The 15,290-nt window shown below is 39.7% G+C and overlaps 1 protein-coding gene across 28 annotated transcripts in view; it reads right to left on the bottom strand.

The window, feature by feature from the left end:
* Window positions 1-15,290, bottom strand: part of NRXN3 (neurexin 3) — a 1,811,822-nt gene that overhangs the window by 53,669 nt on the left and 1,742,863 nt on the right. For 22 of the 28 annotated variants that reach the window (XM_027552545.1, XM_027552555.1, XM_027552571.1 and 19 more), the window contains one exon: window positions 6,816-6,894. In XM_027552545.1, coding sequence (XP_027408346.1) covers window positions 6,816-6,894 — 79 coding nt within the window. Of the gene's footprint in view, window positions 1-6,806; window positions 6,895-15,290 lie in introns of all 28 variants that reach the window. The other 6 variants (XM_027552557.1, XM_027552559.1, XM_027552562.1 and 3 more) reach the window with 1 other exon arrangement.

Here is a 15,290-nt window from a genome sequence, read left to right as displayed (position 1 = left end):
GTTATTAGATTTATTTGTTTTGGTTATAAAATCTATGATAATGATAAATCCATGAACATATTTTATGTACACCATTCCTGTACTATCAAGTGCCTAATTGCCAATTAGTAGATTTTTCTATACTTATATTTTTATTCTTGTTCTAATTTTCAAAGCATTTTACCATTAGGGATTTAAAGGCCACATATTGCTTAAAAATTAGATTGGGCTAGGATGCAGTTGTGGAGAAGGCAATGGCACCCCACTCCAGTACTCTTGCCTGGAAAATCCCATGGACAGAGGAGCTTGGTAGGCTGCAGTCCATGGGGTCTCGAAGAGTTGGACAGGACTGAGCAACTTCACTTTCACTGAAGGAAATGGCAGCCCACTCCAGTTCTTGCCTGGAGAATCCCAGGGAGGGGGGTGCCTGGTGGGCTGCCGTCTATGGGGTCGCACAGAGTCGGACACAACTGAAGCGACTTAGCAGCAGTAGCAGCTGCATGATGGAGATGGGTTATAAAAAAGTAATACAAATTATCACTAAGTGAGTTAATGAATAAAGACAGAAACTATCCCATTAAATTAAGAATGCTATACACCCATGAATGTAATCTATTTAAAAACTGGCAGGACTTAGACTAGGTCTACATATGTGAATAGTTGCTTGCTTTATGTACATTGGACATGTATTATAGCTCAGATCTAACACATGTCCACAGTCAATAATGATTCCTTAATGAAATTTACATCCATTTATATTCCTCTTCCCAAAGCTAAAGCATTTCTAAGATTACTTCTATTTTACCTTTATTCAAAATATTTTTAAGCAGACCCTAAAATTCAAGGTGAATTCTGGGCACTGTGATACTCAGACATTCCTACAGCATTTTAAAACTATAATTTTATTTATATTTATTTATCTTTGGCTGTGCTGAGTCTTCATCACTGCACGGGCTCTTTCTCTACTTGGGTGAGTGGGGGTTTCTCTCTAGGTGTGGCGTGCAGGCTTCTCATTGTGGTGGTGTCTCTTGTTTAGAAGCGTGGGCTCCAGGGCACGCGGGCTTCAGTAGCTGCAACACGTGGGCTGAGGAGTTACAGCTCCCGGGCTCTAGAGCACAGTCTTAATAGCTGTGGTGCACAGGCTGAGTTACTCTACAACAAGTGGGATCTTCCTGGATAAGGGCTCGAATCCATGTCTCTCGCACTGGAAGGTAGATTCTTTACCACTGAGCCACCAGGGAAGCTCAATGGCATTTTATTTAGGCATTTACTATTCTACCATGCACTGAATAGCAACATATTCTCTTTACCAATCATGAGTTTCCATATGGAAAAATCTAAAATTAAATAAAAATCAATTTCTTTGTAATAAAAATGTACAAGTTGATAACTCTTGGAGCTTGCTAGAGCCACTAATGACAAAATGCATTTCTGTAAACCCTGAAGATTATCAACATCCTAGTTAAGGTTGATAATCAGCACATTTATTATTTTTCCTCTATGAATTCTGAAAAATAATGCTCTCTTTCTTCCTATCCTTTATTAGAAAACTATTACTGTCTTAACACTTCAGTTGCACTTTCCACAACGTCCCAGCAAATAAAAACTCTAACGATTTGGTGAGCTTTTAACAATTCAGTGCCAGATTTTCATATTATAAATACTTTACTGATGCACCTCAAACTGATAAAGACTAAGAACCCAGTTTCACCTGGAGAACATAAATATGGGTAAATTCTTGGTGTTTCACCAAATTTAAATTTCCCTATAATGAGTTGGATATTATAGTGTGACTAACAAAGAGGAACAAAGCAGCCATAACACTGAATGCAAATGTGAGGATTGTAAATTTGAGGAGTAAAAATACATCTGAGAATCACTCTGGGAGTAGTAACTATTTTGTGATCTCAGATTATTGTCATTAGTTTAAACATCTCCCTCAATCCCACCATTATGGAAGTTGTTTAGTACAGTCCTATTGATGGATGAATGTGTTTCATCTTCACTTCCTGTTACTGTCTGCCCTCTGGTGGAAGTGCTGGTCTCTTGAGATGTGATCAAAGGACATTTAAGATCAGTGGAGGCAAGAAACCTGGCTAATTGACAACTAGAAACATGTATCCCTGGATAATGGCTGGATGAATCAATATAGTTGTTAATTACTGCCATACCCACTGCTCAGGTGTAAAAGGCATTTCTTTTTATTTTTTTTTTCCTCTGCTCTATAAACCCTGCTCCCAGGATTTTTCCAATCTTAAGATCATAAAACACAAAATTCAGACAATTGGTAGTTTTTAATTATGCAAAAGCCAATCTGACAATGCATTCATTTTGATGGTTTTTTATTTTTTTTCCTAAAGATGGAGACACTAGGCATAGAAGTTGGGAGAGGGAGAGAGAAGGAATGAAAAGTGAATTCTATCACTTTGAATTTTAGAATCCATTCCCATATTTTAGATCATGGAGGCAATCTTACTAAAGATCTTAATTTTTATTTGACTTCCAGAATCACATGCTGCTGCTGCTGCTGCTAAGTCGCTTCAGTCGTGTCCGACTCTGTGTGACCCCATAGACGGCAGCCCACCAGGCTTCCCTGTCCCTGAGATTCTCCAGGAAAGAACACTGGAGTGGGTTGCCATTTTTTTCTTCTCCAATGCATGAAAATGAAAAGTGAAAGTGAAGTGGCTCAGTTGTGTCCGACTCTTTGCGACCCCATGGACTGCAGCCCACCAGGCTCCTCCGTCCATGGGATTTTCCGGGCAAGAGTACTGGAGCGGGCTGCCATTGCCTTCTCTGTGAGAGAATCCTATTTCCTAGCTATTTGAATTCATAGTTATTTGAATCCTCTCCAGCTTGTTTATTTTGTTGTTGTTGCTGTTGTTGTTGATTACAAAGAGGTAATCAACAATGAAATATGCATTTACTGCACAATTTAATATCAATAGAAGTATAGTTGGGAGGAGAGGCATTTATATGCAAAGACACAAATCTGAACTATTAAATACTTCTTTTGTAGGGGACACAATTACTGTTTACACATTAGGAAAGATAAAATCCTGATCCTCAACTTTAGGTACTTAGATAGCTATTCAAATATTCTTCTGAATATTTTTATTGCTACAGATGGACTCATTATGATTTTATAGTTCACGATTTCAATTCTGGGTTCTCAAAGCAAATGTTCAGAAAATGAAATTTTCCCTGCAACTCACTATAAAATGGTCTAATTCTCAGCAAAAGAAGGGATGTAGTAGAGAATTGTTTTTGCTAAAGAAATGTGGATTTTGTTAGGGTGATACTTACTTGTATGAAATCATATATTTTAAATAATTCAACAGGTTTCATTTAGTTGTTTAAAGGGAGATGAAGAGAGAGGTATGAAAAATGTCCAATTTTAATTTAAGGTTATGAGGTATTTTGAGAATCATATAAATCCAGTCAGCAAATAGTAATTGAGATTTCACTCTGTGCCTTTCTCTCGTGATTTAGCCTTTTTAAAAAACTTATTACGTATGTTCCAGCAAACACATACAGAGAAAACTTGAGATCTAATGGATTTACGAGGTTTCTAGACTCATCGGCCAAGCTAAAAAACTGTAAGTGGTCCCTAAACATGATATGACTAAGCTACACCAAACCAGGGTGATCCCTAAATGCCAAAGTGGGTTGTCAGTATAGAAGTCATTCGCTTACATCTGGCTCAAAACCAGCAGCAATAAAGTCCATTTTGTTTTAAATAAAATTAAATAGGAAAAATCATTTCATTTAAAATTTGATGCCCACATGAAAACAAAAGTTGTTGAATATAACATATACTAGACTGCCCAAATTTATGAAAAGCAAGAGCATCTAATGGACCTAAATTAATCAGGAAAGAACTTGCAGAAGTGAAATGCCTTATAACTGAGAGAGCCTAGAAAATTATAAATTTGCTAACACAGAGAAGATAAGGCAATTTCAAGTATGATACAAGATTAGCCAAAGTTAGTGTATTTACAGTAAACATCAGGTCTAGAAGAGAATAAAATTTTAGAAACTGAGGTAGTGAATTAGAAGGTTCAAAACTAGAATTTTAATCGCAGTATTCGCATAGAATCTCAGGGCTAGCAATTTACTTCAAAGTTATGTAAAAGTCAGCATTATCTACTGTTGCATGGGCACCAGAAGACTTCTCTTCAGGCAGTGCAAAATCTAGCCATGGAAACAACTGGCTTGAATGCTTCTGATTTTTAATCTTCATTATTTCTGGAAAATCTGAAGGCTATAGAGATATTTCTCATACAATGCTAAAAAGAACTTGATAGCTCTATGCATGTAATCTTCATCAGTATTAATCAGGCCCCCAAGGCAAAGCCTCTGCATCAACAGGAATATCTATCTCCTTCTTGCATTAAATATGCCTCTGACTTTTCCCCTGTGCATCTGAATCCCTTACCAGGAATACTTTATGGAGTTAAATTTAGAAAGAAGAAACATTCATTCTTCAACTGTGATCAGTTAAATAATCCTGGGCAAAGGATATTAATACCAGTCTCTTAGCTGGTATGTTAACTCCTTTGGGATGGGCTCTCTGTTGCCTGCTTTATTTATATATTCCCTCCCATCCTCCCTTGCAGAACACAACAGATTGTTTTAAAAATTGTTTTTATTCCGCTACCTGCCCCGTGTAATTATATCACTCAAGAAATGCTGGTATTGAATTTCTGTCCTCTGCTTTTGAATCAGATGAAACACCTGCATAGCCACTAAAAAAGAAAACGGACTTAGTCTGGGGCTTTTCAGGTTTTGGCCTGTTTATGTTCGATACCAAATGGTAACCAAATTATACTCACAACCTGGGGAGCTGCAGATCTCATGAATCAGAGATCTAGAAAAGCCCTCTGTCTTCTGATGGATGTTGCTATGGAGATGTCTGTTGTGTGTGTGTATGTTCGGGTGTGGAGGTAGTAGGGAAGACAGGCGTGATGATTCAGAATGATCAAGTCTAGATTTTATCATCTAAAGATCTGATAAACATTGTTGTATATATATAGATATCACTGCTATGAAAGCAAGAAAACCAGATAAAGGGTAAATAGGGAATCCAAATTAAAGTCTAAGTATCTTAAATTATTGGCCCCAATCAATTAATTTAACATACGTCTTGGAGATCATGCCATATTCATAGCTAAATTCTTAATATCTTACACATACCTGGCATACACCAAGGACCCTCAAAAAATATTTGTTGAACTGAATTCTGCGGGAGAGGTAGTTTAGATAGTAAAGCTCTATATTATATTTTCCAACAGTTCATTTGTGAAAACCCTTAGAACAGGAAGGATTCAAATCTGGAGATGCACTGTATCCTGCCTGAGGGCTCAGCAATATTTATTAAATGAATGAATGAAAATCTGTTCTGGTATGGACTGGAAGAATCCTCCCTTTATAGTTAAAACTTCACTTAATACCATATTATGACTCAAAGTCTGAAAAAAAATCTGACTAACCAGGTCACACTTACTTTCCTCCCACACAACTGAGCTTCCAAAGAAATGGAACACACTCCAGAAAGACAAGGCCCGACATATCACTGCTTTGTCCCTATGCTAAGAACAGAAACCCAGAGAACTTCCTGTATCCAAAGCCACTTGCAAGACACCAAGCAGTCAGTCTTCTACAAAATCTGTAAATCATTTTAGGATAACAAATGAAAGATTTTACTTTTGTTATACTCATATTTTTTCATGAATCTTAAATTTCTCTAGAATTAACAAACAACAACAAAAAAAATGTTTAACGGCTCTCCTTTTCTTTTAAAGAAAAGGAAAATGAAAATAAAGTAACCCGAACAATCAACTAGAAAATTCTATTTATTTCTCTTAGCCTTTGAAGAAATAAGATCCTAACCCAACTCCAGCTTTGAAATGCTATTAAACATACACAGAAATTCGATGATATCTGTTCTCTATTATATATATAAATGTAAATTTTTAACTTATAGCAAGTCTCAAAACAGACGACTTGGGAAAGTTGATAGGAAATAATTAGGGACTGCAGTTACCTACTGGACATTATATCGTATATATAAAGAAAGACCATAAAACATTGAAATGTATCTGGGTGCAAATGGGGAACACATTGAAGCTGCTAATTGCCAAAGTCTTCTCAACTTCAGCACAGTAGATACATTTTGAAGCATCACAGCCGTTGACATGGCATGGTTCTGTACTAATTTTGTGTTTACTATGCTATACTGCTGCACAAATTCTCTAAACACACAATGAACAAAATTAGTATAAATATAATACCATGTTAACTGCTGTTGAAATCCCATGGAAAAAAAAATGTTTTTTGGTTGTTTGGTTTTGGTTTGGTTTTGTTTGCCACTTAAGAGTTAGAATAGTTCATGAGGATTAAATGACTTTTGTGGCTCCACTTTGGCTTTATGTTTTTGCTTTTTTGTTGTTTTTGATGTCAATCCAATATAGAAGTCTTCATGCCCTCACCCCCTGTCAATTTCATAGATTCCACTGGCTGCTACATATTTTCTGTTTCTTCTGGCGGTTAATCTGGGTGTCTAACTGCTCACTGTTAAGTCCTATTGAGTTTTCTTTAGCTAGTCAAGGAACTGACTTTAAATTTCCCCGGGGTCTTATGGCTCCTTCCATGGGATTTGATGCTTTCGACCGCACAGTGATATTTATATATGTATTTGCATACATATATAGATATAGGAAATACACACACTAACACACTATAATATATATAAAACACATGTATATTCACATATATGTATGTATTGTTTTTTGCAAATGAAAAAATAAAGCAAGCAAAACAAGACTGACCTAACCTACCTGTACTCGGCTCGCATTCAACGAAGTCTTCGTCATCGCTTGAACATTCAGCAGATGAAACAAGGTCATCTGATGTTGGCTGTGCGTGTCAAAGAAAAAATAATGAGATGGGGGCAGAGAGAGAGAGAGAAGGAAACCAATGGACAAAAGCACCAAAGACTCCTCATTGTGTCCTGCCTCCATCACCAGTACTGTCTCTCTTCTCTAAAGAGGGCATGCTGTAGGGTAGAGAATTTTAACTCCTGTGTAGCTGTGGATGGCTCTGGGTCCAGACACTCTGGGTGGGTCTCATGGGAAGCTGAGTAACCCAAGGTGGTTCCAGGAGGCTCAAGCCTATCCCATCCCTGTAGATCACATTTGCAGCCTGACTCTATCCTGACTTTAATTTCAATTTTGAGAATCAGAAGGGCAGGAGAAGGGCTATTGCAGGTGGTGGCAAGAGAGCAAGCCAGCACAGAAACGCTCGGCAGCGTGGAGAGAGTTTCAGTGCATATGGTGTGCAGTCTCAAGTGTATGATTTGGTGGTCGCCAATCCATAGGCTGGCGTAATTAATGAACGCCGCGGAAGGCAGTCTGTTCGGGGATAGCATAATGACTTCTCTCGCCATCAGCGATTTCTTCATGTAATTGCTGCAATTAGCTGAATTAGTAATGTGGACCAGCAGACAGACACTACAAGACAGCCTCTGGACACAGGTAAGGCTGTATCTGAAGAGAGCACAAAATTTCTGATTGTAACAGTGGTAATTCAATTTGAGACATTTTTTTTTTTCTTCTATTGAATCCTGAAGAAATTACCCAAAGACAGGGAATCTGCTGCTGCAAGAAATATAAAGGACTGTGGGCATGGTCAGTGAGAAGGGCCCTTGCTAGACAGTAAATAAGAAGACTGCTTTCTGTACCTGGTATATCCTACATGCACGATAAATACTCTTTAAATCAACCCATCAATCATTAATCTACAGCTCTCGTCTAAAAACCAAACTTTTGCCCTACTTTGTGCATGAGTATTCAAAACACAGCAGTTGTTCAATGAATGCTCATTGCTTTCTACTTCCTGATGTTCATAGTATTAACTGACTTGCTAGTCTTATTATTCCCAAGGCACTGAAGTCTCAATCCATATTCAAGAGGAAAAGCAATTACCACTCAGATGCTCTGCTAGACACATATACAGGCTTACTAGTTATAGTTATTACTAATTAATGAGACACAATTCTCACACTGATCCTTCGGGACAGGGATGATTATTATACTTTTAAAGAGAACTGAAGTTCAGAGAGGTTAAGTGAGTTGCTAAAAGACTCACAGCTGGTAAAACACATAGTGAAGGTCTGAACACGTGCATCTTATTTAAAAGTGGCATTTGTAGCTCCTGTAGGCTTCTTGCGTCCCCTTCTTACAGGATGCTATGGACCGAACTGTGCCCTCTCCCAAATTCGTATATTGAAGTTCTAACCCCCTTGTACCTCAGAATGTGACTGGTATTTGGAGATGGGGTCTTTAAAGAGGTCATGAAGTTAAAAGGAGGTCATTTGGGTAAGTAAATCCAACATGACTGCTCTCCTTGCAAAAAGAAGTGATTGTCTCACACACACACACACACACACACACACAGAGGAGACCATGGGAAGGCACAGGGGAAAGACAGCCATCTATAAGCCAGGGGAGAGGCCTCAGGAGAAACTGGACCCCTGACAGCTTGACTTCAGAATGCCAGCTTCTAGAGCTGTGAGAAAATAAATCCCCCTTGTTTAAGCCGCTCTGTCTGTGGTCCTTTGTTATGGCAGCCCTAGAAAATGAATACACATGACAACCCATAAGCTTAGTGTTTCCAGACAATGTCCTTCTTGAAATAGACATAAGAGGCGTAGAATCGCTGAACACAGCAAAGCACAGTAGAAAAACCACATTAGGTAATTGATTTCGCTTAATTGACAGCGGCAGAGAGGTGCCTTAAACCACGTTCTTGATCTTTATTCTACACTTGTCAAGGAGATACTTCAACCCCTGCTCTCCTCCTTAAAGTTAATAGAAAACTATTTTTCAAACATTCTATTTTTATTTTCAATTTTCAAGACACTAGTGACATGTACATTTCACTTCCAGCAACTGACGCTGGCATTTGTATCCTGGAGCATCACTATTTGTGTCAGAGATCATAAGCTCACTCTTCTGGAGTTTCTGGCTGTGATAGGGCCAGTACAGGTCCATTTCCCATCATTTAGGGAAGGGAGGTGGTAAGAGAATAAATATTAGCTGTGCAGATGCAAAGGTTAAATATAGGGGAAAGGCCACATTTCTCCCAGCAATCCTGATTCCAGCTTGTGATTCATCCAGCCTGGCATTTCGCATGATGTACCCTGCATATAAGTCAAAGAAGCAGGGTGACAATATACCATCTTGACAGGCCCATTTACCAGTTTTGAACCAGATTGCCAGGAGGAATATCAACAACCTCAGACATGCAGATGATACCATTCTAATGGCAGAAAGCAAAGAGGAACTAAAGAGACTCTTGATAAGAATGAAAGTGAAATAGTTGGTTCAAAATTCAACATTCAAAAAAAGAAGAACATGGCATCCAGTCCCATCACTTCACGGCAAATAGAAGGGGAAAAAGTAGAAACAGTGACAGATTTTATTTTCTTGGGCTCCAAATTCACTGTGGACAGTAACTGCAGTCGTGAACTTGAAAGACAGTTGCTCCTTGGAAGCAAAGCTATGACAAACCCAGACAGTGTATTAAAAAGCAGAAATATCACTTTGCTGGCAAAGTACAGTCACAGCTATGGTTTTTCCAGTAGTCACGTATGGATGTGAACTGGACCATAAAGAAGGTTGAGCTCCAGAGAACTGCTGCTTTTGAACTGTGATGTTGGAGAAGACTCTTGAGAGCCCCTGGGACTGCAAGGAGATCAAACCAGTCAGTGCTAAAGGAAATCAACTCTGAATATTCATTGGAAGGACTGATGCTAAAGCTGAAGTTCCAGTACTTTGGCCATCTGATGTGAAGAGCCAACGTATTGGAAAAAGACCCTGATGCTGGGAAAGATTAAAGGCAAAAGGAGAAGGGGATGACAGAAGATGAGATGGTTAGATAGCAAGCACAGACTCAATGGACATGCATCTGAGCAAACTCTGGGAGACAGTGAAGGACAGGGAAGCCTGACGTGCTGCTGTCCACGGGGCCACAGAGTCAAACATGGCTGAGCAACTAAACAACAATGATAACATAATCATTGATAGTTCTAAGGCATGCATTTTCCATGGGGATGACACCACTCAGCAATAATTGTTGTGGGCAAAAGGGGGAAGATCTTAAATATGGAAATGGCTTGTGACCTGCCAAGGGCCACAGTTCTTAAACAAATATACTGTATACCTGATAGGAGAAGGCAATGGCACCCCACTCCAGTACTGTTGCCTGGAAAATCCCATGGATGGAGGAGCCTGCTAGGCTGCAGTCCATGGGGTCGTGAAGAGTCAGACATGACTGACTTCACTTTCACTTTTCACTTTCATGCTTTGGAAAAGGCAATGGCACCCCACTCCAGTACTCTTGCCTGGAAAATCCCATGGATGGAGGAGCCTGGTAGGCTGCAGTCCATGGGGTCGCTAAGAGTCGGACACGACTGAGCAACTTCACTTTCACTTTCATGCATTGGAGAAGGAAATGGCAACCCACTCCAGTGTTCTTGCCTGGAGAACCCCAAGCACGGGGGAGCCTGGTGGGCTGCCATCTATGGGGTCGCACAGAGTCGGACACGACTGAAGCAACTTAGCAGCAGCAGCAGTATACCTGATATTAAGATTTTATGGAAAACAGCACTTGAGGGGGAATGGCCTAAAAATCTCCTTAAGGTTGATAACACATTTCTAACATGTAATCAATTGGAAATTAATTGTTGGTGACTTGATTATAAGAACCTTACAGAATGGCCCATATAGGGCTTAACTAGCTTTGGTCACTGGAAATGAATGAAAACTGCTGAGTTAATGAAAATCTAGCAAGTTCACCTTAAGAATTGAAGGTCAGGTAATAAAGTTTAAAAAGGCCACTGAGCAAATGTATGAAAAGAATGCAAAACTTCAAGAGAAACCAAAAAGGTGTTAACATATTAGGGGAATCTTTAACATTGTAAAAACTAACTGAATTTTTATCAGCCAAAAAAACAATGCAAAGTTGTTTTTTTGTTTTTGTTTGGTTTTTAAGATAAGTACTAGGCTCTGCAGTTGAAGACAATTTCCTCACTTTGCTCTTGGCTTCCTCTTAAATATGGAAATGGCTTGTGACCTGCCAAGGGCCCACAGCACTTAAACAGGCCCACAGCCTCCTCCAACACTACAAAAATTCTCCCCGCTGTGGTTTAAGTGACACTGTCCCCAGCCCCTATTCCCCTTCTCCATCACTACCTCCATTTCTGTGCGCACAATGGGCCCCTAACCCCCAGGGCAGGCCCCACATCTATACTCACCCATATCCTCACTCCTCTTCTTTCAGTGAAGTGAACTGGCCATGCCCCTCTTCCCAGAGATTTTTTTCTTTTTTTTAATATGTGTATGGATGAGAACAATGTTCCTCCCAGGCAACAGAAGCACATTTTGCCAGAAGCTCCTATGCATGGTGTCTAAGAACTGGAGACGACAGGCCGTGAAGAGTGGGCCTGCCTCTAGACAGTATAGTTGGCAAATCCCAGTTCCTAAACATACAGTCTGTGAGCTGGGAGAGCCAGTTACTTCCCCTCTTCAGACCTCAGTTACTTTCATCTCTAAACTGGGATGAATAGAGCCTTTTGTCATCACCTGGGCATGTGATGTAAAAGTAATGTTAAAAGTGAGACTCTGTTTCTGGCATATGGTACATGCTCAATAAACATTAAAACTAGCTAACTCAATCAACCAGTCAATCAACAGGGACATGGAAACTGGTCCCTACTCCTAATTTACATAGATTCGCTATCTGCCTTTGCATTCTATCTTTACTGATTTATCCCCCATTAGAACTGCTCTTCCTTGTTGATAATTCCTGACCTCCACTAGTGATAAAAACACCATTTCTGGTTGGATCAGCCATGAAGAGTGGTCAAGAAAAATATACTGAAGAGCATGCCAAGAGAGCTTAAAAGTTTACTGGAAGATGAAATCAGTTTCCAAGGGCTGTAGGTCCAGACATTCTGCAAGGGTCTTATATGAATTCAACCCTTTCCTTTCTGTCTCTCAAACTTCACCATCACCATTTATGGCCACAGCCACTGAAATCCCCAAAGCAATTACAAATATCGCAACCCCCTCCTTGCCCATTGTAGAAAACAATGTTTATCTGGAGAACCTGGCATTGGATACAGCCATGCCTGCCACAGAACACCATGCCCCTCTGCCAGGGGCAGCAAGCTTTGATTTGCAAAAGGCAGGATTAAGATCACTATATCTAGGGATTAAAAAAAAAAAATACTTCTGTGTCTGCTACCTGAAAAAAACAGCAAAAATGACAAACCAAGGCTTTTGGATATACACTCAGGATCACATCCTAAAGTAATGTCTATTTGATTCAAAATTACTCTCAGAAAACCCAAGGCTTTTAGGAGCTTTTAATATTTCTTCTCTGTGCCTTTCCTCAGTTATAAGCGAATGCAGGGTCTGACTCTTACCCTTGGAAGAAAAGGCACATTTCTTTAACTATTGGTTCCCATGGGTGGTGGAGTACGTTTGACTATTGCAATATTACACAGACTCTGGATACACCTATCACAGGCATTTAGAATGGAACTATGGACTTTTTTCCTTAAATACAATGTAGTAGCCCTAGGCTGTGTGTATGTGTGTGTATGTTTGTGTGTGTGTGAGAGAGAGAGAGAGAGTGTGTGTGTTGGTGAGTGTGTCTGTTTTCTTACAATCATAGTCATTTTTCATTAATATTCATAATTCTTTAGAAAGAAGAGCAGTTAGTACTCTTGAGAGGAAAAAGATATTTGAACTCTCTGAAATCAGGCCTATTAATTTACTACTTAAACACTTGCTATATTCAGGCTTTGTGCTAAGCAGTTAACACATATTAATCTTCAGTACTCATAATAACCAAGGGTAGAGATATTTTAAAGACATCTGCTATTTCTAACTGCCCACCAGCCACACTTCTCAAATAGCAGTGTTGCCTTAGGAACTTTCTATATTTGTGTCCTTGTGTGAGAAATGTTCATCAGGGTGCCTTGCGTGTCATCTTAACATTTTTTCTCCTCACAATGATTGTCTAAAACTCTCATAATTCCCAATGGCTAATCACTGCAGATGGTGACTGCAGCCATGAAATTAAAAGACGCTTACTCCTTGGAAGAAAAGTTATGGCCAACCTAGATAGCATATTGAAAAGCAGAGACATTACTTTGCCAACAAAGGTCCGTCTAGTCAAGGCTATGGTTTTTCCAGTGGTCATGTATGGATGTGAGAGTTGGACTGTGAAGAAGGCTGAGCCCCAAAGAATTGATGCGTTTGAACTGTGGTGTTGGAGAAGACTCTTGAGAGTCCTTTGGACTGCAAGGAGATCCATCCAGTCCATTCTGAAGGAGATCAGCCCTGGGATTACTTTGGAAGGAATGATGCTAAAGCTGAAACTCCAGTACTTTAGCCACCTCATGCGAAGAGTTGACTCACTGGAAAAGACTCTGATGCTGGGAGGGATTGGGGGCAGGAGGAGAAGGGAACGACAGAGGATGAAATAGCTGGATGGCATCACTGACTCGATGGACGTGAGTCTGAGTAAACTCCGGGAGTTGGTGATGGACAGGGAGGCCTGACTTGCTGCGATTCATGGGGTTGCAAAGAGTCGAACACAACTGAGCAACTGAACTGAACTGAACTGAAGCTTAAAGTGTTTACATACTGGGGTTCCTATATGTCAAATATCAACATTATCTGTAAGTCAGATAATGTTTCCTTATCTGACTTACTTCAAGGAAGACTAGAAGATCCATAAGCAGTCCCCAGTCAGTTTTTCAGTGGCTGAGTGATTAGATCCACCTTCAGTGATAACTATATCATCAGTTTTTCAGTGGCTGAGTGATTAGATCCACCTTCAGGTAACTATATCATCAAGGTGCTTTTCCATTCATTCACTCATTCCTTCATTAATACCTGATTAATATATTTTATTGCTATATTATATATAATACATTAATGCAGTATATATTAGCAGTATCATTTTATTACTGTATCATTTATTAATATTCATGCCATTTAATAAATATCTATTGACCACCTATGTGTCAAGCCTTGTAGCAGTAGGGATAAAGCGATAGACAAAGCAGTTTTTTTGCCCTGGGAATTCTCAGTCTCTGAAGAGCCTGTCTGCTAAACGGGCAAACCCGACAGAGCAAACTGGGCGCTTTGACAAGAGGCAGCAGCAGGTACTAAGGGAGCAAATCACAGGGGAAGAGAGAGAGCTCCTAGGCCAAGGAGGATGTGGAAGTGAGCCCTCGGGGACAGGCAGCAGCGAAGCAGGGGAAAGCTGAGAGCTTTGAAGAGGAGAAGGGCATCCTAGGTGAAATCGACAGTCTTTGCAAAGGCTCAGAGACATGAAAAAGCACAGTTTATTTGTATACCCACGAGTAGTACAGGGCGACTAGAGTGAAGAGGCGTCCCAGGATGACAGGATGACAGCTCCCTGAGTTATCGCGCTGTTCTTGCAAACTTGGATAATAAGCGTGAATTTAATATCCTGCCCTCCCGGACGCCTCTCCTTCTTCCCTTCCCCACACCTCACCGGTGTCATCCGTCACATTTCCTTAGGGAGCGGATACACGTGGTTTCAGAACACAGGCCTGAGTCTGACTGCACCATCCCCACCCCAGCCACTATGCAGATGAAAGACCTTTACTCACCTTCTCAAGGGGAGGAAAATATACTTCTGTCTCAATATATTAGCTAAGTCCTATATTAAAAATAATAATTCACACTACCCAGTTTTAAAATATGTATTTCATATTTTTAATCCACATGTTGAAAGTACTTGGTTTTGTATTAGGACTCATAAAACTAAAGATAGGTATTATAATAACTTTCAATAAAATATCTCTCTGGCAGGAGCCCTCTTTATTCCTTTCCTGAAAGATTTTTTATTGCATTTATATTCTTTTTTTTACCCCCTACCAATGTTTATTGAAATTACCTTAGAATAAACTGGGACAGAAAAAAGCTCAAAACTCTGTCCACCCAAGTATATTTATAGGTATATTTACTTTCAATTCCCTCAGTTTCACAAGCCTGGCTTCTCATTTTCCACCAATGAGTTATTGTTTCTATAATCACCTGTTTCTAATTATTAACTCTGAAAGGCCCTACCTCATCTCAGTATAGGGATGGTTCCACACCATTCTTCATTGTTATTCATTATTTGGCACTGAGAAAAATATCTGCTGCCATGGTCTGAACAGTTTAAGAGAGTTTCACTCCTCTCCCTCCTTACTGCCCAGGTACCTA

This window comes from Bos indicus x Bos taurus, chromosome 10, assembly GCF_003369695.1.
Source record: "Bos indicus x Bos taurus breed Angus x Brahman F1 hybrid chromosome 10, Bos_hybrid_MaternalHap_v2.0, whole genome shotgun sequence".
Lineage (NCBI taxonomy): Eukaryota > Metazoa > Chordata > Mammalia > Artiodactyla > Bovidae > Bos > Bos indicus x Bos taurus.
Note: the sequence above shows the minus strand (reverse complement) of the source record. Positions and strands in the feature narration are given on the sequence as shown.